The following is a 26,428-nucleotide window of genomic DNA, read 5'->3' as shown; positions in this document are numbered from 1 at the left end:
GTGTGTACCGCTAGGCACACATAATTAGTTTTTAGTCATTTTTTAATTCAAGCTTAAAGTCTAACTTCACCCGTAAATTTTGTCTGAGGTGCCACTATACCTAGATTTTCAAAAAATACCTTGACATTGTAAACACACACAACATACAAAATAAATTGCTAAAGCTAAGTTGTCTAGGTTGTCTAGGACTCCAGTAACAGCACACAACATTTTGTGAGAAGTGTCATATAAAGCCTTTGGAGTTTCCTGAGGGCCAAGACCACAGACGCCCTGAGCTGTTTGAACCCCTGGCACAGGTGGACGGTGCCAAGACAGCTGTTTGAGGAACATGGTGGTTCCGAGCCGTTCTGTCTCAGCCAGCAGTTCGAATGGTGTGTGTGTGTGTGTGTGTGTGTGTGTGTGTGTGTGTGTGTGTGTGTGTGTGTGTGTGTGTGTGTGTGTGTGTGTGTGTGTGAAGGGGCAGGAGAGGATAGGAAATGTCTCTGAATGGTAGATGATGACGTGGTTGAGGACTTTAGTTTCAGCATAACGGTCTGAAGCATCTTTGTCTTCATCTCAACTGGTTCCGCTGGATCATCTGAATAAATCATAAACAGGCAGCAAGTGAAGACAGATTAAACCAGTGTCTGATGGACGAATGGAGCTGGACTTTGTTTTTGTAGTTTTCATGAAAAGTACCACCCATAAAGATCATTGATAACATGGTATGCTTTGTCTTTTGAGATGTGGTCGCAGGCGAGGCAGAAAGGTTGAATGAATTCCTTGGATAGTGTCAAAAGATGAGGAGTGACTTTGTAGTACTTTCTCCACTCAAAGTAACTCATGTACGCTTCATGATCCTTGTCCAGGTGCTTCAGAAACGTTGCCAGTCCTTTAGCATCACGGAAATCATTTACGTGAATGAAGGAACCATTGGGAAGGAACTGCTCATAGTTTTCTCTTGGTGGTCCCAGAACTACAGGAACCGCCCCTGCTACGAGAGGCCCGTTGACCTTCTCTCCGAAGTAGTCTTTGTTGCGCGAGTTCTCAAATGAGAGATAAAACTTACAAGTCGCAAGGGTTGGGTAATACTTTTCAAATTCTAAAAAGTGCTCTGTAAAAGCAATACCAAAGACATCAATCTTTATGTGTCGGGACAGCTCTCTGTAATATTTCTCTCTCAAAGTTGTTCCAGTAGCTGGGTTTTTGTTACTGACAATCCAACACACACGTTTGTCTTTCTTGGGCAGAACAAATTCCTCCTTTGTGTCTGTTTTCTTGATCGTCACCTCATTCCTCACTGTGATGTCAGCATCTCGTCTGTAGCTCAGTGTTAAGTTGAACAGGTTTTCCAAACCTGGTATCTTTGCCGTGTTCGTGGGAGATTCCACATTGAACCAAATCCACTTCTGAAAATATGGACGTGGCTCCTGAGGCAAGTTCTTCAAATCCCAGGAGATGTCTTTATGGAACAAAATGACTCCCTCTGCTTTGCTGTACAATGACCTGTTATCAGTCAGTATGCAGCTATCAATGTTGAAGTAGGTTTTGCATAATTTGAAATCAAAGACTACACCAAAAGGCAGGGTCCACAGCAGGACGATGGGCTTTCCAGTTGGCTCTGGGGCTTCACAAGTTTTTCTCTCAGACAATGTGGACGTAGGTGGACACGAAGAAGCTGAAAGCGCAAAATATAGAAAGATGACAATAGTAAAGCAGATAAGGCCACGAACAGCTAGCTTTGTCAGGCCCAAAACTTTACTGAAAGATGCTGTCATCTGTGGAGACAACAAAAGAAATTGATGTTATCATCCATATCATTAAATCAAACTAGGAACACACTTCTACCCATACAAACAAGTACAAATGCACTGTGTTGCCCTGGCATAACCTACAAACACTCAGCTACTTTTATTTTATTTGTCGTCGCTATTTTGACATGTTAACAGGACAGGATACATCAAATATAGCCATCACATGATTTAATTAGCTAATTTACAAAAAAAAAGAAAGAAGATAAATCTTTAAAACAAAGGCACATGTCCACATTCCCCATGCATTGATTTATCATTGGATGTGATGACTAGTTATAACTGACCTCATTGTTGAGAAATTTTTGACCATCCTTACACATTACTGTGTATGCCACCTTATATTATGTATATAATGTATATTGTATATTATATCTGTAGATGAGAATAGTGCCTGTCTAATTCCACACATACTCCCTTCTCTCTCTAAGCAGTACCCAAGGTACCTCAACTGCTTCTACTGCTACTGCAACTGCTACTACTTCTACTTCAATTTCTACTTCTACTTTTACTTAAACTTCTACTTCTACTTCTACTTCTACTCTCCTCTCTGCTTTGAAACAGTCTAACAACACCCTGGATGTATGTTGATATCCTTGCTGATGTACCCAAAGTTTATGGGTAATTTAATTTACCATCTTGTCCGATGTTTAAATTAATCTCATCAACAACTGATATTCAGACGTGTTAACCGATTTGTAGAAAGTGATCACAAATTACATCCTATAAAACTTCACATCACAGAACATCAACCAGGCAGGCTATGGCATGTTGTTTTATATTATGGCAGATCCAGTCTTACACACATGTTATGTTATCATACAATAATGATCATACTAGGGCTAACAGACTCTGTTGTTTATTTCTGTCCACATCTTCTTTATGGATCATTGCAACAATCATTTAGCATCTAAAGATCTTATACAGAACCACACAATTGAATCACCATCATCTCAGAATAATAATTTTAAAAAGACTGCCGTTCTCACCTTTGTTTAGAGTACCAGGACAGGGTGTGGGTCCCTTGTTGTCCGGTCACTTGAACACTGAAATACAGATGGGACCAACCTCTTGAACCAACAAGGCAAACCAGTTGTACTAGTTTTGTTCACTGCTTTACAAGTTTTTGATATGTCCACACATGCTTGAAACACCATATCATGGATGTATCATGATACACAAAACCAAACACTTAGAACCAAAAAATGAGAGTTTCCGCCTGAACAATAGACTACATACAAAGAACACATCTGCATGACAATATTTAGTTTCTGTCACAGCGCACTCTAGTGACGACAGGATTTTATTGCTTTTGCATTTTATTTAAGAAATTTACAAAACTGACCTTTTGTGTTGATTGTACTGAAATGACCACTCCAGGTGACAATTAGTGCAAAAGTCTTAAGTGCTAAAACAGTGTTGGGATATAACAATGTACATTACGTTGTTACTCCACCTAAGTATGATTTCATGCATCTCTAGGCCTACTTTACTACCACTATTCTCTACATGTGTATCTGGTCAGAACAGTGATAGTAGTAGATGACCATTCTACATCGACATGTTTTCAGCAACCTCCAAAATGTTGTTGTTCAACATGCTCCCAGGTAGGGGTGAATCTGGGACATTGGGTAATGTGGGACACCTAAGCTTTAGTCGGTGTATTTCCCATTCTAAAAAGATCTTGCTATAGGTTAGCATGGATATCATGTGACATCATGGGGGTAATGTCACAGAAAGGGGTTGGGCAATGTCAATCAGAAACCCCCAATTGGAATTGCATGACCAGGTCAATGACATGGGATTCTGACAAGATCAATGTTAAGGATATAAATCGGTCATGAATGAAACAATGTTCCTAATTGTTACCAAATTATGTTTGTGATGTATTCAAGCAACAACATATGCATTGAGTTGCTGAAATTGTGTTTTAGTTGGGGACATTTTCAAACATTTTCTAGTTGTCCCACTTTATCAAATATGATAGATAATGTGGGACACCATGCTTTGGGTAAAGTCATTTAAGTTCTCTTATTGGGTGAAATATGCATTTAGGGCCTTCATGAAGTAAAAAAAAAAGATAAACTAAAGAGATGTAGCATATGGTCAGACAGGAGTTAATGGTAAATACATTCTGTCCCTGTCTGATTAAACTGTCCCTGTCTAAACAGTCTGGCTAACTTGCACAAAATCAGGTAGCTTTCTTTGACAGAGGTGATCCAAAAACCACACGAGTGTCTGTTCTGTGCTCTGCAGCCATTGGAGAAGACAATGGGCTGATCAATGATGATGGGTCTCTCACCTGCAAGGACTGTTTGTTCCCTGAGTACCCCGAATAGTGCAAAGACAAGGAAAGACAATAGAGAACATGAAATAAACACAGTCATTAGTCACAGCTTTACCTAATTCAATAGAAAGTCTTGTACTTTTTGGCTTCACACCAGCATATTCCCGGCAGCTGATCTGATTGAAAACCCTTTAAAGCTCAAGCTATTTTCCAAAGATGCAGTGCAACAACAAGACCTTTAATGACACATTTTCATGTGGTTCTATATTCAGCTCAACCCAGACACCTTTAACAAGTCATTGAGTTTTAAAAGGCTGATGAAACTGATTGTACAGCTGCAACAAGACTCAAAAACTATACAAAAATGCCACACCAGCCGTGTATTGGAACAAAACACCTTACACGGCAGTACAGAGTGGGGTAATTCCTGTATTACTTAATACAGTAGCCCCACGTTGAGTATCCAGTATAACCCACAGTCTGGTTTGTGTGTGTCTGCTGTGGGAAATGAAACGACAGTTCCGCTGATGTATCACCTCTGTGTTTCCTTTAATTAATGCTCCTCCTGTGCAGTAAAGTGAGTGTAATAATTCCACACAGGCCGCTGTGATCTGCATAATTTGCTGCCCTACCTCTGACTTAAAGCCAGACCATAAATCCAGCTGCGGCCCAAGCTTTAGCGACGCCGGCTGAATAATGTGGCGATTAGAGAGGGCGGGGTCAGGAGGAGAGGGAAGGGGAGAAACGCATCTTAAATCCAATCGTCGCCGTCCAAAATCTGTGTCTTACGTTACTCCAGATTTCTAAAAGAAGTAAAATGAGGGTCATAAATATTGTATCGTATTGTATGCCCTGCCTCACTGGTGACATTTGTTGGGAATGTACGTAGCCTTGAAAGAAAACCTTCAGATACTAAGCAGGGCTTAGAAGAAGGTTATTCATTCATTTTGAGATTACAAATTAATTTACATAATATCACCCGAAGGGATGCTCTTTCCACAGATTTGATGGGTTCTTTTCTGACCCATACCACATCCTTCCACCAAGTTCTGTGGTAATCCATGCGTAATCTTGCTAACTAACAAACAAACAACAAACGGAAATATAACCTCCTTGGCAAAGGTAACTATCAGGAAGTACTCTGTAACAAGTACAGAGCTTACACATATATGCCACCGCACTTCTAAAACCTAACTTATGCCCTTGAGACCTTATCTTCTGATCAAAAATATCCCCATAGATCATCTGTCTAAGCTTCATTAAAAGGTACATTTTTTTGTCAAGCGATACATCGTGAGGTGACATCAGTTTAAACAGCAAATGTATTTATGTTAGAGAAACAGTGCCTCTAGAGGCTCCAGAAATTATGACAGGAGAAATAGAAGGTCAGGTGACGATGCGTAAATCAAAGTCGGCATAAGGAGCAGGTTGGGATGGATGGTTGTAACCATGCCCATGATCTGTCCAAGAACGTAACCACATGTTTATTATTTTAATCTTGACAACAAAGGCCCTCTAACCTTGACAATGTACTGTCCTGAACCCAAACCACGATTTCTCCCTGAAACTAACCAAGTTGTTTCTGTGGCTAAACAGGCACAAAGCTTTACGATAACATTGTCATATAAAAACAAGTTTTATTTATTTCAACAGGGATTTTAACAGCTTTATCTGCTGCTGTTATAAGTTGGGGTTGAAGGTAAATGTAAAACTGGTCCACAGGTTTCAAATTCATGGGCCTTTTCTTTCCATAAACTCAACAAAAATAACTTGAAAGTGACTTGAATTTCTCAAAACAGTGAGCAAAAAAGCAGTTTCTGCAAAACGTAATGAGGTAATACTTTAGTGAACTGGCTTCCAGCTTGTCAGAGAATTGACTGAAAAACTCACATGTTGGTTTTAACAAATGGTTTGGGGCCAAAATATTTCTGCTGAGCCATTCAGACCAGATGTCCTGGAACAGGTCTGCTCACAGCGTCTATACTAAACCTGAAGAAGCAGATCTGGGCTTTCATTCTTCACATATCTGGAACAAGCTCCCAGAGCAGGCCTGACCCAAACATGGCTTAAGACTTTGTTTTTAACTGCATTTTAATGAATTCAATTCATCAATATCATGCACTACACGGTAGCTGTATTGTAATTTAGTTTATTTTTATCTTCTATTTTGTGTTGCCACTTGTTTGTCTTCTATTGTAATGTAATGTTTTTTTCCATGTGTTTATTTTTGTATCTTCTTAATGCATTTTATGATAAAATAATTTAAAGCATTATGTATTACCTACTTGAAAGGTGCAGTGCAAATACACTTGCCTTGAGGTAAATAATACTTTTTAATTGAATGAAACACTAAAGATTCACACCTCTGTATGAATTTTTGTCAGACTTCTGCCAACAATCAAAGCGTGAGAGCGAAAAAAGAACGAGACAGAGCTTAAGTTCAGTTCACTCAGATATTTTATACTTTGCCTTTGAGAAACTCTGTGCTCTGCATAACAATGACAAGACACAGAATGTAAATTTCGGATTGAATTTGGAGGAAATGTGCTCAGTGCTGACCTGAGGCCAGTCTCATTCACTGCATCCCCCTCTTTTTATAGCAACATTAAACTCATCTCTCTCTCTCTCTCTCTCTCTCTCTCTCTCTCTCTCTCTCTCTCTCTCTCTCTCTCTCTACTGGCTGAACCAATCGATGAGCTTGTGCTCACACAGACACTGTTTAAGTGCCGGTGTTGTTTTACAGCTGTAATATGTGGTCGTTGAATTCTCTCTGCTTGTTTTTAAGATGCTTTGTTAGAAAAATCCATCACTCATCTTTACTTCAGGCAGAAGTGGAAATTAATCGTTTTACGCACCATTAAATTCTCAGCAAACACGAAACTGTGTAGAAAAGGTCAGAAGAATAAAAAGTTTTATTTTAAAGGCTGTTATATTAGTTATTAAGCCATCCATACACACAGAGAATGATTGAATGACTGTGTATTAGGTGTATAAGTGAACAAACAGAGAGAAGGACAGAGAGAGAAAAAAAATCACAAAGGTGGGGCAACATCCAGATTGAAAAATGCATTGAGCCAGACAACATCTGCTGGCAGTTCTGTCAGTTTGGAATCTCTGCATCGTCTTTTTTTATGTAATCATATTTCAAATGCACCATGAATTCTAGCACAATTTCCAGAAGAATGTGCAAATTAATGTGCCTTTCCATCCACTGCTGTTATGTGAATATTATGAGTTGGTGCATTGAGATAAACAGCTGGCGAAGAAGAAGAGGGCACATTTTCCAATCACACATGTCTGGTTACCTTCCACTAAACTACACATTTTAAACACTGCTGTTATATCTGTTACTAAGTTTCACAATCTGACCCTGGAACACACACAATCATCATAGAAGTAACTCAGTTTAACAAAAATGAGCTTTACTTAAAAAAAGTGTGGTTACGGGAGCTGGCTGAGCGTGACTGTGCAGAGCAGGTAACCTTGGGATCCTGGGGGAAGACGATGAGACTGGGTTAGTGAAGAGCAGGCATACAAAAATCACAAACGTTTTCTGAACAGGACTGGTAAAGTTCAGCTGAATACCAAAAAGGAAGGTGACGTTTAGGCAAGGAGGTGGTGATCAGACTGGAGGCTTCTTAGCGGGAGGTGAGTGGCTCATTGTCAAAGGGGCGCATTCGAATAGTCCGTTTTGCTCAGGAACCTTCCGAACTGAATGAAATGATCTGGAAATATTTCAACGGCCGCCATAATAAGAGCAGTTTGAATTCTCTGAATGTTTAGGAAAGGAGCTTCAGTGCTTCCTAACTTATCTCCTTTATCAGGAATCACTGGACCATCCTTTGTGAAAGGAAAGGAGAAAATGCTGTTGCTAGTTGCACCTACACCCACCCATGTCAATCTAAAAATCACAGCTGTTTTATTCTTGTGACGCGATCTAGAACTGATGTGAATCCTCACATTTGTCTGAGCTCCTGATTTCTTCTCTGTCACATTTGACTAGTGAACAACAAGCTGATTGCACTTATAGTTCACAAGATCATCATCAGAACTAAATACAAATATAAAAGTAATTTCATTCACCCAGTAGTGGAATGGAAACAATAATTATTTTCTCCAGGTATATTCCTCACATTTTTATTTTTTGATGTGGGGGGCCCCCTGTCACGTGGCTCTGACCCTCCCACTACTCTCAATGACCCTGAACAGTCTGTCTCCTACAATAGAAATAAGGTGTTTTCCATAACTACACAGTTCAACACAACAACAAGACTAATTTCTTTACTTTTTACAAGTCTAAATATGAGAGGGCTTTTACATTATAACTCAGAGACGAAAACAAAAACTGTCCCTGCCTGTCTGTGCTCAGCTTCTCTCTCTGCGTTGCCTTTGCCTGATGTCACATTTGTGAAACATTTCCATAAGCACTTTATTACTTTATTGACTTGCATTTGATATCATGGGGTCCTTACATTTTGTTTTTGGAAAGATCTTTTCTTCACAGGTTATTTACAGTAGCAGTATATTTGAATAGCTTTAGAAAAGCAATACCCATTAAGCAAGCGTAGATTATATAAATATTACTAAATTATGATCTAAAAAGGACCAAATGTTTTTGTATGAAAGGCTTCATTTTTAATGTAACGAAGCATTCTGTAAGACATATAAACATCTCAAATTTGTAATAAAGCCAACGGCTTAAAAATCGGCTGTAAATTCACTGAGTAAACATTTTGATTGTGGATTGTGGATTTTTATAGCACTTCTGTCATTACTTTTGTCGTACACATAGCACTGTCCAATTACTGTCTGTGGATGTGTTACTAGGATGTTATTATGCGTGAAATGCCGCGTAATGCGTTAATATGAAGTTGTTTTGCTAACAATGACTAGCTGGCTAACATTGTTCTTGTGTAACAACAAGGGGGACGACTTTCTGAATGGGGGATCAGGACCCCCCTGTCCCCCCAGAGAAATCTACCCCCCTCTGTGAGTAACTGATGAATAAATGTTCCCTTTTCTCAGGACGTGTCATTCTGCGTTGGATAGGAAACTTTACCAGGTGCACAGCACAGAGTACTGTACAGTATATGTGTGTCTTCTATTATAAATATATTTGGTTTAAAAACGCAAGTCCTTTCTTAACTCGCTTTTCCTTCACATCTTTCCTTGACCTTTTAACATTTTCAAGTAGGGTCAAGGAATAGTGGTTAGGATTATTTGGACTTTGTGAGGTGTGTGGCGTGAGAGGTGGGCGGAGCAGGAACTGATTGTCAAACCCAGCCAGCAGCACACACTGAGGAGAGTGTAAACAGAACAAGGACTGTGCACATCCAAGCAGACATCAGTGGACGAGAAGACTTATCTCACAATCCCAACAAGAAATCCCTGATCTGCCTTTTCACCACTCCTGATCCTCATTCAGTTACTGCAACTAAACACAACAGAGTAGACGATCCGCTTCTGCTGTTTGCACCGCCACACACATGACTAGTGCATGTGAATGCTTATGATAGCCTATACGTTTTCAGGAGTGTTAACAGAGATTATTTCTTATACAGTGCTGAAACACTTGTTTTCATTTCAAAACATTGTTGAACATAGTAGTTTGAACGTAGCCCTATTCTGCATCAAAACAACAGTGACCTTTCTTTTTCATGTTACTCTACAGAAAAGGATCCAATTTGTATAACAACAATAGTAAAACTACTTAACCACATCTAGCTACATTTGAAAATGCGTCTGGTTCTCCATACACACTAGGCCTGTTCATACCTGGAAACATCTGTACTGAGAGATCAGAAGTGGACAGTTCTAGTGCGTTTGTACACATCTGGTACTAAAATGCATCCTTAATGTGTCTCCTGTCACCACCATCAGATCCCACTTCCTTGCTTTATGTGCAACTAAACATGTAAGTCATTTCTGTTCACACAGACCGAGTTATATTGTTTTTACTGAGTCTTACCATTGTGTGTGTCAGTGTAAGAAGGATAGAAGAGAGCAGGAGAGAGCAAAGCCTGGATGGGCTGAATAAATCAATGTGCATCATTTCAATATAAAAACAGATTTTTCTTGTTTAAAAAAGTTCAAAACCACCATGTGGTGGTCCTTGTTAGTATTGTAGCAGTGGCCACAGTGTTTCTGTTACATGTCTGCTGTGGAGCATTCCTTGAATAAAGTAGATATATACTCAACTAAATGCCGGGACTCTATGCTTTGAAGCTGTGCATCTTCTGGTCCTGCAATAACAATAAAACCTTGTTAAGACAAATGGATTCAGTCCAGAGAAACTGATTTTACTTTGAAATTAAGAGGTGTTGCAATTATTTATGTTTGTGACATATTCAACAGATACAGACATTGAATCTGTGCTAAAAGATCAAAGATGTTGCCTCATTATGAATGTAGGACAAAACATTAGAAATAAACATGTGACTGAGCTGCAGTTTACAGGCGTAAGTTTCATGTTTCTTTGTGGGTGAAATCAGCAGAGGTTTAAATAGTTGATCTGCAGATCATTTCCTCTGAGAGTTTTCTCCGGTTTCACTTTTCACTCTGCTGTGATTCACTAACTCAGATGGTAATAAAATGTCATGCTCTGCCATCATGTTTAATCACTGATACTTAAGCTTTATTGCTGCTGTGTGTAATCAGACTGTTGCTGTCAGAGACTCATATTTCACTCCCATACTCACCAGTACACTCACACTGTTGTGAAGAAATGCTCCTTAAAGGTATAAAATGAAAATTCACTCATTTACCACTATGCTGATGGCGTGGGTGAAGTGTTTGAGTCCACAAAACTCTTTTGGAGTCTCAGGGGTAAACGTTATTGCAGCAGAATCCAATACAATTTAAGTAACTGGTGAATCCTTCTTTAGACGTAATAACACAACAGAAATACAACATAACATGCCTCCATACTGGTGTCATCCAAGCACCATCGGCATAGTGGTGAGTAGACAATGAGTGAAGTTTCATTTTTCAGTGAACTATTCCTTTAAATACAGGACATCAACTGAAAACCAAGCTAAAAATGTTGGTCCGTTGCTTGGTCCAGAAGCTTATGTTTCCAGAGTCATTTTGTTTATCTTCTGATCTTTCCTTAAGCACCTCCCTAAATTATTTTAAATTGCAAACAAATTTCAATTGCTTGATAGGTGTACCCATCTGTCACTAACTGACCTGCCCGACACGTGCACCACACCATGAAGCAGAGACAGTGCAGCCACATTTCCTGATTCCGTGACAGACAACGCAAGTAAAGAAAGATTAAAGTTAAAAAGGCTAGGACCAAATAGCGTTCATGTGTTTTGGGGGCATAGCTTTGATGAGAGGGCAGATAAGAGCGAGTGAATTCATATTTTCAACGTGTAGCCTGCTCTTGCCAGCTTTTCCAGGATTACCAACAATGGCTTTACTTTACTCTATCTTGACCTGATGTGACAATATTAAGATGCAACATCGAACAATCTGATACTCTACATGAGAAGGTGACGCTAGATGCTGCTGTGCTCAGAATGGCAAGGTAAACGCCTGAGGCTGATGAATAACAGGATGTAGATGTCTGCTTTAATAGTTTTAAATGAGACACATGCGCTGTAGACCACAGAAGACGCTTGTGAGTGTGAGTCTTTGTGTTTTCCTGTGGACTGGTAAAACGAGGCCTCTCATTAGTCTTGGGTGCGATCCAACATTCCACATATTCTCTGCTCATCACCAAATAAACAGCATTTGTCAGAGTAAATCTGCTGCTGCTGAGTTAATTTGGCTCCGGGAGAAACAAAATAAAAGCCAGACACCAAAGAAACAAACAGATACGGAGTTAAATGAGATTCTCCTGCACAGGAATCAGGAGAAACACTCCTCGATTTAAAACCAGCTGTGTCGTTGCTGTTGATTGTGTGCAGTTTTTTTTTGTGGTGAATTTGCATTTGTTTCATGCTGAGTAAAGAGTTTCCTCTGCTTCCTTCATGCCTGCTGAAAATCATTGTTTACTCTCAGTCTGGAGGAGTTTTGATGGTGAAGCACACATCGAGCTGATTTCCATGAAATAAACACAAAAAAACCCCAGAGGAATTCTAATGTGGCTTCCACTTGATTATTCATCAGAAACAGTCAACTCACTTGTCTGCATGCACGTCTGCAGCATGTTTGGAAAGAAAAAAAAATAGGTGGAGAACTCATTATCAGTTTGTCCTCAGCAACAACAAGGAAACAGTTAATGGTGTTGAGTTTATGGAGGTTCAACGTAATTCACCATTCACACACGGTTTGAATCAGATTTACATCTTGCGTCAGTCACATTGGTTTAGCTGCGGTGGTTTTGCTGTCACTTTTCATTAGAAATATATAATAGAATAGAATAGAAAACATCTTTGGTTGTGCATTCACTGCTGTAGCATTGCACTTATGAACCGTGCACAGGAAATCAGGCAATAAGAAAACTCAAAATCTCAAATTCTTCACAGAGCTTATTTTACACCTCACTGATGTTCCAAAACCAGTTCGATCTGTTTGTCGATGTGAGGACACATTTTGACCAAAATGAACATTAACAGGCTAACAGAAAATGTTTTACATTGACTATCATGACTATTACTAATTACTAATAGTCGATAAAATACTTTCCTTTTACATCTACTGGGTGTTGATGGTGAAGCTAAATGAAGCACTTTCTCCTCTCACACTTTGTTTGATGTCTGAGATGTCTCTTTTTTCCTGCAATTAATTTGCATGTTATTAACATGTAAAAAGAAAAGGCAAAATATTGCTCAAGGAAATTCTGTCTCTGATGTGAAAGCTTGCATTAGCTAGATATTTTCGAAATGTACACATCAAACAAATTAGAATGTGTGTTGTTTGTGATAGCTGCAAATTCCCAGTTCTTCAAACTGTCAACTGACATCCTGAAATACTCCCTGAAGTAGCAGTGGTACCAGGCAGTGACAGTTCTCCTCTCTGCATCAATTCCTCGGTGTACCCATATTTTTCAAGTGAAAGATGCACCAGATCCTCATGACTTGATGTTGAGTCCATCTTTCTTTTCCCAATCTGTCATTTATACTCATAATTTCCTCGCTAAATCGTGTCACTCTTAAGGTTATAAACCTAGCAGATTAAACCTAATTTGTCAATTTTTGTGTATCAAGGGTCTCATCCATGTTCATCAAATAAGGAAATAGTGAGTCAAATACCAGTTATAAGTAGTCTGATGCTATGTTCGGAAGTTCTATCAAAAACAACTGAGAAAAAAACACAACAAGCCTCCATACTGCTCGTGTCCGCAAGCTGCGATAAATGAACTTGAAACAAGGTCATTTATACCATGTTTTTAGCCTAAAAGTTCGCTGATATCTTCCGACGAGATGCATTCAAAGACCGTCGGGCGTACTAACGTCTGCTAGCTTAGCCACATCCGGTGGAAACTTGTGTAAATGACGCCGTTTCAAGTCGTATATGAATGTCAGGGCTTGCGGACACTTGGATGACACCACACGAGCGGTATGGAGGCATGTTGTGTTTTTTCTGTCGTTTTTTTACATCTGAAGAATAGTTCACCATTGACTTCACTTGTATTGTATTTTGCTGCAACAAAGTTTACCCCTGATACTCCTAAAGGGTTTTGTGAACTCAAACACATCATCCACCCCTCCATCGACATAGTGGTGAGTAGATGATGAGTGAATTTTCATTTCTGGGTGAACTATCCCTTTAAGAGAGATGAAGTGATATCTAGATTCAACTTCCTCCAAGTGGGCTGTGAGTTTGACAGAGTTTGTGGTCACAGTTATTTGTCAGGTGATGATTTGAGGCCCAGACAGTCTCGATCTCCTCCTGACTTTCCATCCCGTCAGATGGACAGTTTTCATTTCCTGTGCTGCTATAGACACCAAATGAGTCCTGACAGTGTTTGTGTTGATCTCTTTCTCCAGACTCGTCTATGCGACACCGCCGGCCGTTGAGTGAAGGCTCTGTGGAAATCTAATCGATTGCAGAAAACATCAGCAATAATCACCACCGGCGCAGGCCCAGAGAGCGCGACCTGACGGAGACGGGTCCAGATCTGAGCAGAAGGGCAGCTGTGATGGAGTCTGTGTGACACACGCAGAGCTGCTGAGAGCTTTGATAAGAGCTTGAGCGCAACCTGGAGCCTCTGAGGCTGAACAATCAATCAGCTGGATTATTTCATTCAGACAGAAGAGCAGGGGACTGCAGAGCTGTTGTCATCATCATCACACGTCTCCATCAACAGACAACCAGCCATCATTCAACATGGAGGACACATGCTCGTGCTGGAACATCTGCAGAAAAGATAGTTGTAATGAACAACTGTCTCCAGACAGATCATCACCTTAATGTACAGAACATCCCATGATGAGCTTAACAGGTATGAAATCTGTTTCATTATATATTACGAGGACTAACAATCTAAAAAAGAATAAGGAAATGATGTGTTTTAAATGGCTGGGTTTTATTTTTCCAATTCATTATCATTATTAATACAACTATTATTATTTATTTTTCTATTACAACCAAAGATTTCTAGCACATATGAATATCTATTCAAACATGTAAAATTGGCTTAACAAAATAATATAAATGCTTCTCTTCATGATGCTGTACACTTCATTAACACACTTTAATTTAATACTATTAATAAAAGTAGTATTATTAGTAGTTTTACTGTCAAATTTTTTTGACCAGCTTTTCTTTTTGGGTCATTAATGTATTTCAGTCAGACAACTCACGTTCCAACGATTATTGTAGCAGTTCAACAGGTTTAGTGGTTGGCATCTAGGCTCAGACTTAATCCCTCCCCCATATGATTACACAGGATTGATGGGAGTGATGAGCAAATACTTGTAACCCCCCGTCAGAGCCTACAGGTGGATGTTGGGGTGGTGGAGGGGCTGAAGCAACTGGTAGCAATACTGCAGCAGCAGTGCGAGCAAAGGGGATGATGGGAAATTTCTCTCTGCTTAAATAGACCACCTGATAAGGTGGGTGTGTATTATAGATGGTTGTGGAGAGTGAGGTACGTCACATGATGTATGTCACATGATTGGACCAGCGCAGCTCGAGTTGGCTGCCTGAACTAGCTCGCAGGCGTTGCTCCATAATTGAATGCAAATTAATTACATTATATTTGATAAGTTTATACATATGTATGTGTAAATATATATATATATATATACACACAGAGATGTAAAATAAAGGGGTGTCTAAATGTTATTTAACCAAATGGAAAGTATGATTTTATTTGTATCATTAAGTGCGTACACTGCAGTTTCAGTTTCTATAGAAACTCTGAATAATTTATTTCTTTATGGTAAACAACACAGTAATTAGAGCAGAAAGTAAAGAACACAACATATTGGATCACAATATCGTGTGAGTTCAGGGAAAACATAAAAATAGTAATTGGCCGGTGGATGACTGAAATAATTCATGCTGTTAGTGCTACTCTCCAACAACTGGAAGATCTACATTTTCCTCCAACAACAGCAGCAGCACACTGTTTGCAGCAACATTCCTATAAATGAGGATTGTACCTGAAAAAACATGAACAGGTTCAGATTACATCTGAGGCTGGCTGGATTAGCACAAATTACTAACAGTGACGTAAAGCTGCTGGTTTCTTTGATTTCTTCGAAGCAACTCCATAAAATAAGCCTGTAAAATATTTTGTATGATGTAACATGTAAGTTAGAATTTCTGGAACAGTTGGCAGGATTTTAACCATTAACACATTTTACCCCACTACGAACTGAGTTGTTTGAATGAATGCAAACCAACAGGCAATATCAGATCATTTATTGGACAGACCACTATACTGAGATCAGATATAAGATTCACGAACAGACCTTAAAAGAAAGCACAAATATCTGTAAGTTTAAGCCACTACTACAGAAAGTGTTGGCACTTATGTAAAAAAATAAAATAAAGCTAACAGGCGATCTGCAGCAGCATATCACATTCTATGACAACATTGGGTTGTCGGGCACCCTCTAGTGGCCATAGTAATTATGACAGGCGTAGGGGACGTAGTACATATAGCAACAGCCTCCATGTGCGGAGGATGTTAGGATGGATGAATGGGTTGACAAAACACAGGAGACTGCAGTTTAATACCTTTTACACCAAATGTAGTGGGTATATGCAGGTTTTCTAAAAGCAGGTAAACCCGCTAAAAAGAGACGATTGATTCATTTCTCAGTGCCAATAGAGACTTTTTTTTCCTGGAGCATCATGTTTGACATCAAGAACACATTTAAAACTGAGGGACTCTCTCGCCCCGCTGTGCTGCCAAATTAGCACGTTCATGTTACCATTACTGCAGGTCGGAGTCGGAGCCAATAAAAACCTGTTTTGACCAGTTGCAAAGGTTTGTTTTAATTCATCCACAACCTATGGTTTATTGATGGTTATTACGGGAAACAAGACACCAGAGGTCCTTAACCTTAAAAAGTTCTTACTACGCAACCCAAACATGATCTTTTTTCAAACCTATAACCAAGTTGTGTTGTGTTTTCCATTTAGTGGGTGTTTACACTTGTATTTGGAAAAAGCCTTGTTACAAATATTGATTACCCATGTAATGTTAAGTTATAACTTAATATTTCACATAACTAATAATAATTATTGACCATTCAATTTTCTTTTGTTAATGTCCTAGAACTGATTTAACTAAATCTGAGTTATAAATACATCTCATAAATGTTTTATAAAGGGTGTCTTATTACAGAGTGGCACCATAGAACCTGAATTACAAACTGCATACACAAAGACCAGGGTGCCCCTCGCAGTGCCCCTCGCGTGTCAACATTACAGTACTCCGCTCCTGTTGCACCGCGCCGGTCCCGGTGTATCTCACTGGATTTGCCCCAAGACACACGGTATTGTAACCGGTGACGTCAGAGAGAGGGCGAGAGAGAGAGAGGGCGAGAGAGAGAGAGAGAGAGAGAGAGAGAGAGAGAGAGAGAGAGAGAGAGAGAGAGAGAGAGAGAGAGAGAGATGCTGTGGAAGCAGCAGGTCGCAGAGGATCCTCAGACCTTTAGTGGCAGCAGCTGTATCTCCTCCTCCTCCTCCTCCTCCTCCTCCTCCTCCTCTTCCTCCTCCTCCTCCTCCTCCTCCTCCTCCACTCCATCACCACCGGGCAGCGGGTCCGCGAGACGACCTGCCCAGTGTGTCGGGGGAGAAACGTGCAACATGCCCGCTGAACACTTCCAGTCGGCCCCGGCGTCGCTTCTTCAAACTCTGGTGGGATTTACGCGGACGAGCGGACGGAGACTCTTGGTGGATCCGGGGCGCAGGGAGCTGTAAGTTGGGCGGTAAAGTGGGAAACTTCCTATCTGGAGCAGGTTTTATAATTTGATGGACGTGCTGCGGTGGAGGGGATCACCTCGGGCATCATCACCCGCTGCTGCTGCTGCCGGTCGCCGCTGCGCACCGTGACGCGCCGGGTTGCGCGGCGAGGACCCCCCCCCCCCCGGCTGCTTCACCCGGAGAGTCCGGGGACAGAAAGAAAAGCCCCTCAGTGCTTCTTAAATCTCCTCAACTCTGGATTTATCAATTCAGGCTCGTGTGTGGTTTCGTATCCCGGAGATGCCACCTGTGTCTCGCCTCCGTCCTCCTGTGGATGGGATCGAGATGGATGTGGCGCCGTGAGGAGGCACCAGCTCCCGGATAATCACAGCTCGGACTTTGTGGCTGCCGGTGCGGCTCTCGGCTCTTCCTCATGCAGCTCCTCCGGCCGGCCTGGGCTCTGACTGCCGCTGCGGTCTGCATCCTGCTCCTGCTGCTGCTCCACAACCACATCCTCCGAGAAGGTAGCTCACACACTTTGGGATGGTGTGTGTGTGTGTGTGTGTGTTTCTGTGTGTGTGTGGAAGGTCAAACTGAGGGCCTCAACAGGTCTCTGAAACATTTGCAGATGTTAAAGAATGGACCTACACGGTGTTTTGTTTTGATTAAGAAAATACAAAAAATGTACAGTGTTGCGCATCGCGTGCACGTGCAGCAGTGGACGACATGGTGATAAAGGGGATGAAGGGCGGGAGATGGAGAACAGATCAGGCAACAGAGGCAGTGGACGCTATAGGCTGTTTTTTTATTGGAAGGATCCAGAAAGATTAGAGACAATGATAGAGAGAGGAAACACTGAGACTCTGCCCCCCTCTCTCTCTCTTTATTTCACACACACGCACACGCACACGCACAGAATTCAGTTAATTGTCGCTAAGATTTTAACTCTGGTTGTGAAATGATGCATTTCGGTACCATTTAAAAACTATCAAATCCATCATTGATTAATAGGCTAAATGTTTTTTTATGAACTGATACATTTTTTTATTCAGTAAATTCCAAGGGGACATAGGTGATAAAGTCAATTATCAATCAAGTGACATTCCCGGTGTCTTAGTGCTGACAGCAACATGAATCAGTTGGAGAGATAAGTTCTAAAAATCACAATCCGTGCAGTTAGATTTTAAAATGTGGCACAAACTCACACACTAAACGCCTGATCGACCGCGTATGAGTTCTGAAAAGGTCAAACGTTTCCCTCTAGATTACAAAATACCAAAATGACCAACAGATTAAAAAAAAACGAGGTTAAACTTTACATATTTGAACCATTATAGGCATTTCGAATCATGCGACTGCTTCTGGTCATAACTCTGCACTTTTCCAACCAACAAGGGATAATTATTGAACCATAATGAAACAAACTAAATGTTAGGGCTGGCAGGCGCGGCAGTTCATAGGGAGAGCAGTCATGCCCAGTTGAGGGGAAGCAAGAGGTCCGTCCACTCATTCCTTTTCGACAGTTCACGACGAGGGACAAAATGACCTGGCGCTCCCTATGGGGCTGTCTGCCTCTGACTGAACTTCAGAAAGTGAGTTATGTGCATATAAGATGTTAAGTTGAAATAACAACTTTTCAGTCATGCTGAGAAGTTGAAGAATTTAAATCCTTTTAAGGTTTCAGTTTTCTCAAAAATGTCTCTGGACACTGCAAAAAGTGTCCAGCTGCTAAAATCCAGAGGAGACAAGAAATGAGCCTTCAATTAATTCCACTCCTGTCAGGTTTTACAAGTAGCAGGGTCGGCAGAGCCTCTCCCCTGGATTTTGCCTCTCAGGCTCAGGATGCTACTGTCTCTGACCTTCTGACCCTTCGACTGGACGTTGCACCAACAAGCACAACTCAGGCCTTCAAAAACACTGCAAACTCTTTTTGTTTTTTTTGGCCAGAAAGTAATAATATTTAGAACTAGAGCTTATAGAGAACTTAGACCCTAGACCCTACCAAGGCCCAACAGTCCCCTTATAAAACAACACATTTAAATTAACTACATTCACATATTTATATCAAATTACACACATAGATAAATATCAGTCCCAAACAAGCTGGATTTAAAAACTATCTTACAATATTATAGAAAGCCCCAAAATAATGATTTGTATAGACCCCCTGATCTGGATTCACGTCAAAATTTAAGAGGGTCTTCCTTGGGTCATCCCCCACCCCACCACCAGATGTGATGTAAATTGTTTGAGCTTTTTTTGCCAAATCCTGCTAACAACAAATAAACAAACAAACAAACAAACAAACAAACAAACACAGATGAAAACATAAGCTCATTGGTGGAGTTAATACAAAATTGTAATGAATGAACATGTATTATGCCATTTAATAGGATAAGATAAGATAAGATAATCCTTTATTAGTCCCACAATGGGGACATTTGAAATATTACAACAGCAAGAGTAAAAATAGGCATCAGTAAGTAATAAGTAACATTCTTCTTTACTTGCCAATTACATTCTGATATCTTATTTGATAAAATGAAATAAATATCCAGTCTTTTTTGAAGATGATCTCTGCATCGCCCCACTTCCCAAACCAAGCCTACGCCCTGGGTCATTGCTGAGTATTTAATTATCAGTTTTCATTTTGGATGACTCTATCACCAATCAGTAGAAAATGTGTGACTATCTCAAGTGCAGAGATAAGTGCGTTTGTTTGCATGATCCTCATCTCGTCACAGACTGTTTAACATGAAGCCTTGTTTTTTTTTAGTGAAGAGTTCAGCCTTCAGAGTTTGTTCTCCCTCTGTTGAAACGAGCAAAGCTTCCTTTTAGCTGTGACCTGTGCTAACAGAATGGATGTAAAAACAGTTTTCAGCTATAAAAGAGACCAGAAATGAAATAAACATCACAGAATCTCTGCTTAGCTCCTCAGCAGCGGTACTGATCCTGTGTGATGGCTCATTATCAGAGCTTTCTCTAAAGTGCAGAGTGTCTCCCAGTGAGTTGCTCTGCAGGAAAAGCAGCAGCCTTCATAACCTTGAAAATTGTAAATGTAAAGTGAAGAGAACAGTTTGGAGCACAGACGGTGAATTTAACACACAAGCTGAGTTTCACTGAGCTTCAGAGCGTCTTCTTTTTTTTAATTCATAGTCTGCAACGATTGGTCGTTTAATCAATTAGTTGACCGACAGAAAACGAATTAAACATTAAACATTTTCCGGCTCCCAGCTTTTATCCTTTTCTCTTTTACTCTTATAATTTTAAGCTAAAAATCTTTGGACTTTTGCTTGGACAAAACAAAACATTTGAGGACGTCCACTTGGACTGTGGGAAATTATAGCAGGGATTTTTCACTTTCTGATATTCTATAGACAAAACAATGAATCGAGAAAACAGTCAACAGATTAATCAAGAATGAAAACAATGTGCATTGCAACCCTGCTGTATATTCTAGTATGAATTTGAAATTCTCAGGCAATGAGGTGTTTATAGGTAATTAAGGCAAACTATTCTTTAAAGGCCAATGTCAATAGAGAGATTGACCTACTTTTGGAGTCAGAATATCTTAGCTTCTGCTGCACCTTTTCTTCTTTCTTTTTTAAACTTTCTGGAAATGACACTGAATCAGTGGAGTACAGTGGCAGCTCTAGGATTCTCCTAAACCAGGGGCTATAAAGGGGCCACAATTTACACAGAGGGGCCAATTATATGTTCAACATCCATGCACAATTCCTGATTCAGTAAGGTGCACATTTAAGGCAATCCTTGTTTACTGTTAGCTGGCACACGTCATTGAATATATTTAGAAAATTGTTCCTTGTTCAAGCACATTGTGTACTTTAGTAAATAAAAATTCTTAACTCAGTCATATTTATTGTAAGTATTATTCGTAAGTGAGCAACTTTTGTCATGCAGTGCACAGCCTCTATCTGGGTAACAAACTGCTGCTCCACCTCTCTGACTCTCACTCAATGGAGACACATCAGAGGGCCTGATCTACTAAGATCCCAAATAAAGAGTGATACATTGCGTGTGCATTATAACAGATTGCACGTTTGGTTGGGGGGGCGTTTTGCAGGTGAACTACTAAAAATAATTGTGTAAATGATAACAGGTGCAAACATGGTAGAAACAGTAGTATATATAAATGAGTGTTTTGCATGTGTTACTGGTTTCTGCCATAGAGCATTAGGGAGAGCAGAGTGACCGCAAGTGCAAAGGGAAATCTAACGCCATGGAATTGGAGGTGTTAGTGGAGGAGGCAAACAAACATGTTGTTGAGCTACAGCAAATAAATCTAATATAACGCAAAGAAACGTGACATGGGAGAGTTTCTGTGAGAAAGTAAATGCTGTGTCTAAAACAAAAAGAACAACCGATGAAGTTAAGAGAAGATGGCAGGACATAAGAAGAAGAACAAAAGAAAAAATAGCTCATAATAAAACCTCGGCAAATAAAACAGGTGGGGGGCCGGTGGCAGAGATGCCTCCTACCAATATTAAGAAGCAGGTGCAGTTCACTTTCTGAAAAAAGCTGTTCTCTCCGTCTTCTTCCTGCCGTCTCCTCCTCACCACAATAACTGCAGCCATCTGTGCGTAACGCTGTGCCGATTAGCACCTACTTTTCAAACGTACTAAATATAGACGCAGTCACAATCCCCGCAATTTTTTTCAGGCTTTGCAAATCACAATGCGTTTGCTAAATGAAAGTATTTGCATCTACTTCTCCCAATATTTTGCGCACTCGGGTTGAAGCGCCCGATAATGCATATTCATTAAGGCAAGCGTACTAAATGGACAGCGCGTGTTATTTTACACGTAATCCTCAGTGCGCACTGTTAGTAGATCAGCTTGCATGTTTTTTTAAGGGGTCGAAATCAAGCTTGCACAAGGTTTTTACACGCGCAAACCTTTAGTAGATCAGGCCCTTAGAGGCGAGCCTCTCTCTTGCAGGGCATCCTCGTCTAATTTTTCCCAAAAGTCTTGTTGCTACAATGTTGTTTAAACGCTAGATGTTTAAAAAAACCTACAAATACCATGTTGCAATTGTATGCCTCCACCAACCAGTACAGTTTCAGTCCAAATACTTTTTTTCCCCAGACTCATATGAGGACACCATGACACCGTTGACCCCTGAAATCTGATCAGTTCATCTTTGAGGGTGTTTCTGCCAAATTTGCAACGACAATAACAATGACCTTCACCTCCAACTCTTATAGGTAATCTATGAGTCCAAGTGAATATTGATGCCAGTTCTAATGAAATTCCCTATGGGCGTTCCATATCGCGTATCATGTTCACAAAAACACGAGGTCACGGTCTCCTTTGACCTTTAACATCCAAAATCGAACCAGTTCATCCTTGTGTGCAGCTGAACGTTTGTCTCAAATTTGAAGACTTTCCCTCCACCTGTTCTTGAGATACCGTGTTGACCAGAATGGGACGAAGAGACAAAATATAATGCCTCCACCCGCTGGTTTTCACCTGAAAAGTCACAAAAGGGTTCTGATGATAGAAACTGTTTGTGCCAGATCATTTTGAAAGAGCAATGGTTGATGGGGAAAGTCAACCAATGATGTTGCTTGATCACAACCTCAACACACCCACTCACTCATGAACTAATAGAGTGTGGCAAGCAGCGCCCATTGGGACCTGTGCAGGAGCCATGTGAGGGGGTAACACAAACTTAGCGCAGCTTATATTAACTGCAGCAGACACAGGTCGGGTTGGTAAAGCCTTCCGTTCTGGTGGGGCTCGGTTAGTTTTCTCACGAGTTTGGACAGGTTCAGAATAAAAAATGAAACCCACACTCTAATGCGTAATACTGTAATATGCTCCTTCTGCGATGATTTAAAAACAAGCCGACAGAGATGCCCCCTTTTTGGGGAAGAAGAGTTTCCACCCCTGTGTCTGCTTCTGTGTCCCCCGTCTGGTTCAGACACTCCATCTGTATAATCTGCTGTATAAGGACGTATTCAGAGCACAACTGAGCATTTGAAGAAAATAAAATGCCTTATATTTTATGATTAGGCTGTTGATTAATTATGGTTTATTACACAAACAAAGTCATGGTGCACTATCACACACGACTATGACACTGGAGTACTGCCAACCCCTTCTTGTGACCCCCCCCCCCCCCCTCTCCCTGACATACAGATGTTTCAAATAATCTTTGCTGCAGAGACAAGAGACTCTTACAATCCAGCATTCAGAGCTCAAACAGACTCAGACTGTCCACATGTCTCCTGACGCTGCACTGGCTCTTCATATTATTTCAGGTTTAAAAAAGGTGAAAGATCGGTATGTCAACCTGTTCTCTCTTTATCAAGCAACAAAAGTGGTTCATCATCTTTCTGCTCATGTGAACATCTTTAATGGGATAAAGTTAAAATCCCAGCTGTGAAATTTGAAGGAAAACTTTAAAAGAAAAGTAGAGTGAGTGAATTTCAGGAGGTGTTGTCTCAGTGTGAAACACTTTAATGAACACAAACTGCAGACTGTAACTTCATCTCCATCTGTTTGCTGAGTGACTCCTTTCTTCTTTCTGCTCGCTCAGGAAGCTCGTTTAGATACTGGAAACAGGCCTATTATGCAGACATACTGTTGTGCCTGCAGTGTAGAATGCTTACCTAAGGAGCCTTCAAAATCCAAATTAATTCTCAATGCTTCATTAAGTAGAGCATATATTCATGGGCGTTATGAACAAACTGCATCGGAATGAAAGAGAAAAAAAGAAAACCGAAGGAAAAAAATAACAAACAGAAATTAACGTGGCAAAAGGCTGCAGAGGGTGTAATTGGATTTGAATAAATTCATGAGGAGGTGGAACAACAGCGAGCGGGGAGCAGCCCTGCGTGGCGCTGATGATGCTTATTGTTTAAACTTCTCTCTCTTAAAAAAAGTAAAAGAATGAAATCTGTCACATGTGCGACAGCAACAAAGACAAGATCCCCTGCTGGGTGATGGAAAAATCAACCCTGACACTCACAAACTTGGAGAAACAAAAAAAAGCCCCAAAAATCATGAATTGTTAAAAGTTACAAAGCCCTCTCACGGGTGTAATGATGAGTCGTTGCCATCTGGAGCAGAGTCTTTATAGAGCCATAAAATCCGCAGAGGAACACAATATCTGACGCTGTCCTACAGGAGAGTCGAAAACTCCCAAATTTTCATTTTAAGCCAAACCATGATCTTTGAAAGTATAAAATGTAACAATTCTTCATCAAAATGTCTAATACCAATGAGACCTATGTTATATAATTTGCTGACTTGAGCACTTTCCAAAGAGTAATCCCCAGTTTTACTAAAGGTAACGGGACCTTTCATTTTGGTCGCCTTTTACTTGCTTCATATCTGCTTTACCCCTGGATTTTTCCTTCTCTGCTACAAAAACTAAGTCATGGGCAAATGGCAAAGAAAAAACTCACTGCTAGCCTGGCGGCCTGTCGGTTGTTTGTTCCTTCTATTGTTTGTATTGGCCACGTGTAATGGAGCACGATTATTCATTGGTGTTTACAGCGTAACGTGAATAAAACTTGAATATGTTACCTCATCCATGAACATGATTTGCGCACCATCAGCAATGGTGGTGAAAACACCAACTCCCATGATCCCACACTGCTTCACGGAGTCATCAAACTATGTCTTTTGTTATAGAGAGACCCCCAGCGGCCGAAGTTACACATTTAACAGATCACTAAATGTATTTATCCAACAGCAGCCATATAACTTTGTATCAGATGTAGACGTAGATCATATCATTCAAATATTCGCACACAACTTATTTGGTTACCAACAAAAGATCTGATCTTGCAGCACAATGTACTTGTAGTGACTGCTGCAGTGTGATGATGTTATGACTCACTGCATTGGTTAAGGTAAGGGATTTTTCGACGAAAAACAAGCTAATTTCAATTGAATCTAAACTATGAACACAGGATCTAACCTTATCCAGAGTTCTTCTGTTGTCTTAACCAGACAGGACTGTGGTTACAACTGCCATTCACCTCCACCAACTAACTCTGCACAGTGATTGGCTCACTCACATCGTGTTTCCATGTAGAATTTAAACTTACTTATACTTGTGCTGCCACAACACCTGCCTCTTTGTTTGCTCAAGTTTTGACTGTCACCCAGCTCATGAATCTGATGGCATGTAATGATTCTTATTGGTACATTACTGTTGACCGTTGATAGGCTGCTGTCGTATATGGCACTTCTAAACAGTACATCATACACATACCAGTTCTCATGTGCAAGTACTGATTCTCATTGACACTGCTGCTCAAGTAATGCAGTAATTAGTTTTTTAAATTTTAATTCACATCATGAAGATGAACATTTAAATATCTTGTTCTGTTTGTGTCTAATGAAACACTAAGGGCCTGATCTACTAAGATCCCCAAAAAAGAGTGATACATTGCGTGTGCATTATAACAGATTGCACGTTTGGTTGGTGGGCGTTTTGCGGGTGATCTTCTACAAATAATTGCGTAAATGATAACAGGTGCAAACATGGTAGAGGCAGTAGTATTTAAATGAGTGTTACTCGTTGCTGCCATGGAGCATTACGGAGAGCAGAGTGACCGCAAGTGCAAAGCAAATTTAATGCCATGGAATTAGAGGTGTTAATGGAAGAGGCAAACAAACATGTGTTGAGCTATATCAAAGAAATACTAATATAACGCAAAGAAACGCGAGATGGGAGAGTCTCTGCGAGAAAGTAAATGCTGTGTCTAAAACAAAAAGAACAACCGATGAAGTTAAGAGAAGATGGCAGGACATAAGAAGAAGAACGAAAGAAAAAATAGCTCATAATAAAACATCGGCAAATAAAACAGGTGGAGGGGCGGTGGCAGAGATTCCTCTGACCAATATTGAGCAGCAGGTGCAGTTCACTTTCTGAAAAATATCGTTCTCCGCCGTCTCCTCCTCATCACAATAACTGCAGCCATCTGTGCTTAACGCTGTGCCGATTAGCACCTACCTTTCAAACGTATTAAATATAGACGCAGTCACAATCACCGCAATTATTT

General features: G+C 40.4%; 2 protein-coding genes across 3 annotated transcripts in view; one reads left to right on the top strand and one right to left on the bottom strand.

The window, feature by feature from the left end:
* Positions 1–452: 452 nt before the first annotated feature.
* LOC117763710 (alpha-(1,3)-fucosyltransferase 9-like) lies at positions 453–1,929 on the bottom strand. The gene has a single exon (XM_034589067.1). The coding sequence runs from the start codon at positions 1,755–1,757 to the stop codon at positions 666–668; it is 1,092 nt and encodes a 363-aa protein (XP_034444958.1). The 5' UTR covers positions 1,758–1,929; the 3' UTR covers positions 453–665.
* Positions 1,930–17,173: 15,244 nt separating this feature from the next.
* Positions 17,174–26,428, top strand: part of LOC117763600 (chemokine-like protein TAFA-5) — a 52,452-nt gene continuing 43,197 nt past the window's right edge. The window contains exon 1 of one of the 2 annotated variants that reach the window (XM_034588838.1): positions 17,174–17,912. In XM_034588838.1, the coding sequence (XP_034444729.1) occupies positions 17,822–17,912 (91 nt within the window). In that variant the 5' untranslated portion in view covers positions 17,174–17,821. The remainder of the gene's footprint in view (positions 17,913–26,428) is intronic. The other variant, XM_034588839.1, reaches the window with a different exon arrangement.

The sequence above is a fragment of the Hippoglossus hippoglossus genome, chromosome 6, assembly GCF_009819705.1.
Source record: "Hippoglossus hippoglossus isolate fHipHip1 chromosome 6, fHipHip1.pri, whole genome shotgun sequence".
Classification (NCBI taxonomy): Eukaryota; Metazoa; Chordata; class Actinopteri; order Pleuronectiformes; family Pleuronectidae; genus Hippoglossus; species Hippoglossus hippoglossus.
This window is presented reverse-complemented; position numbering and strand designations above follow the sequence as displayed.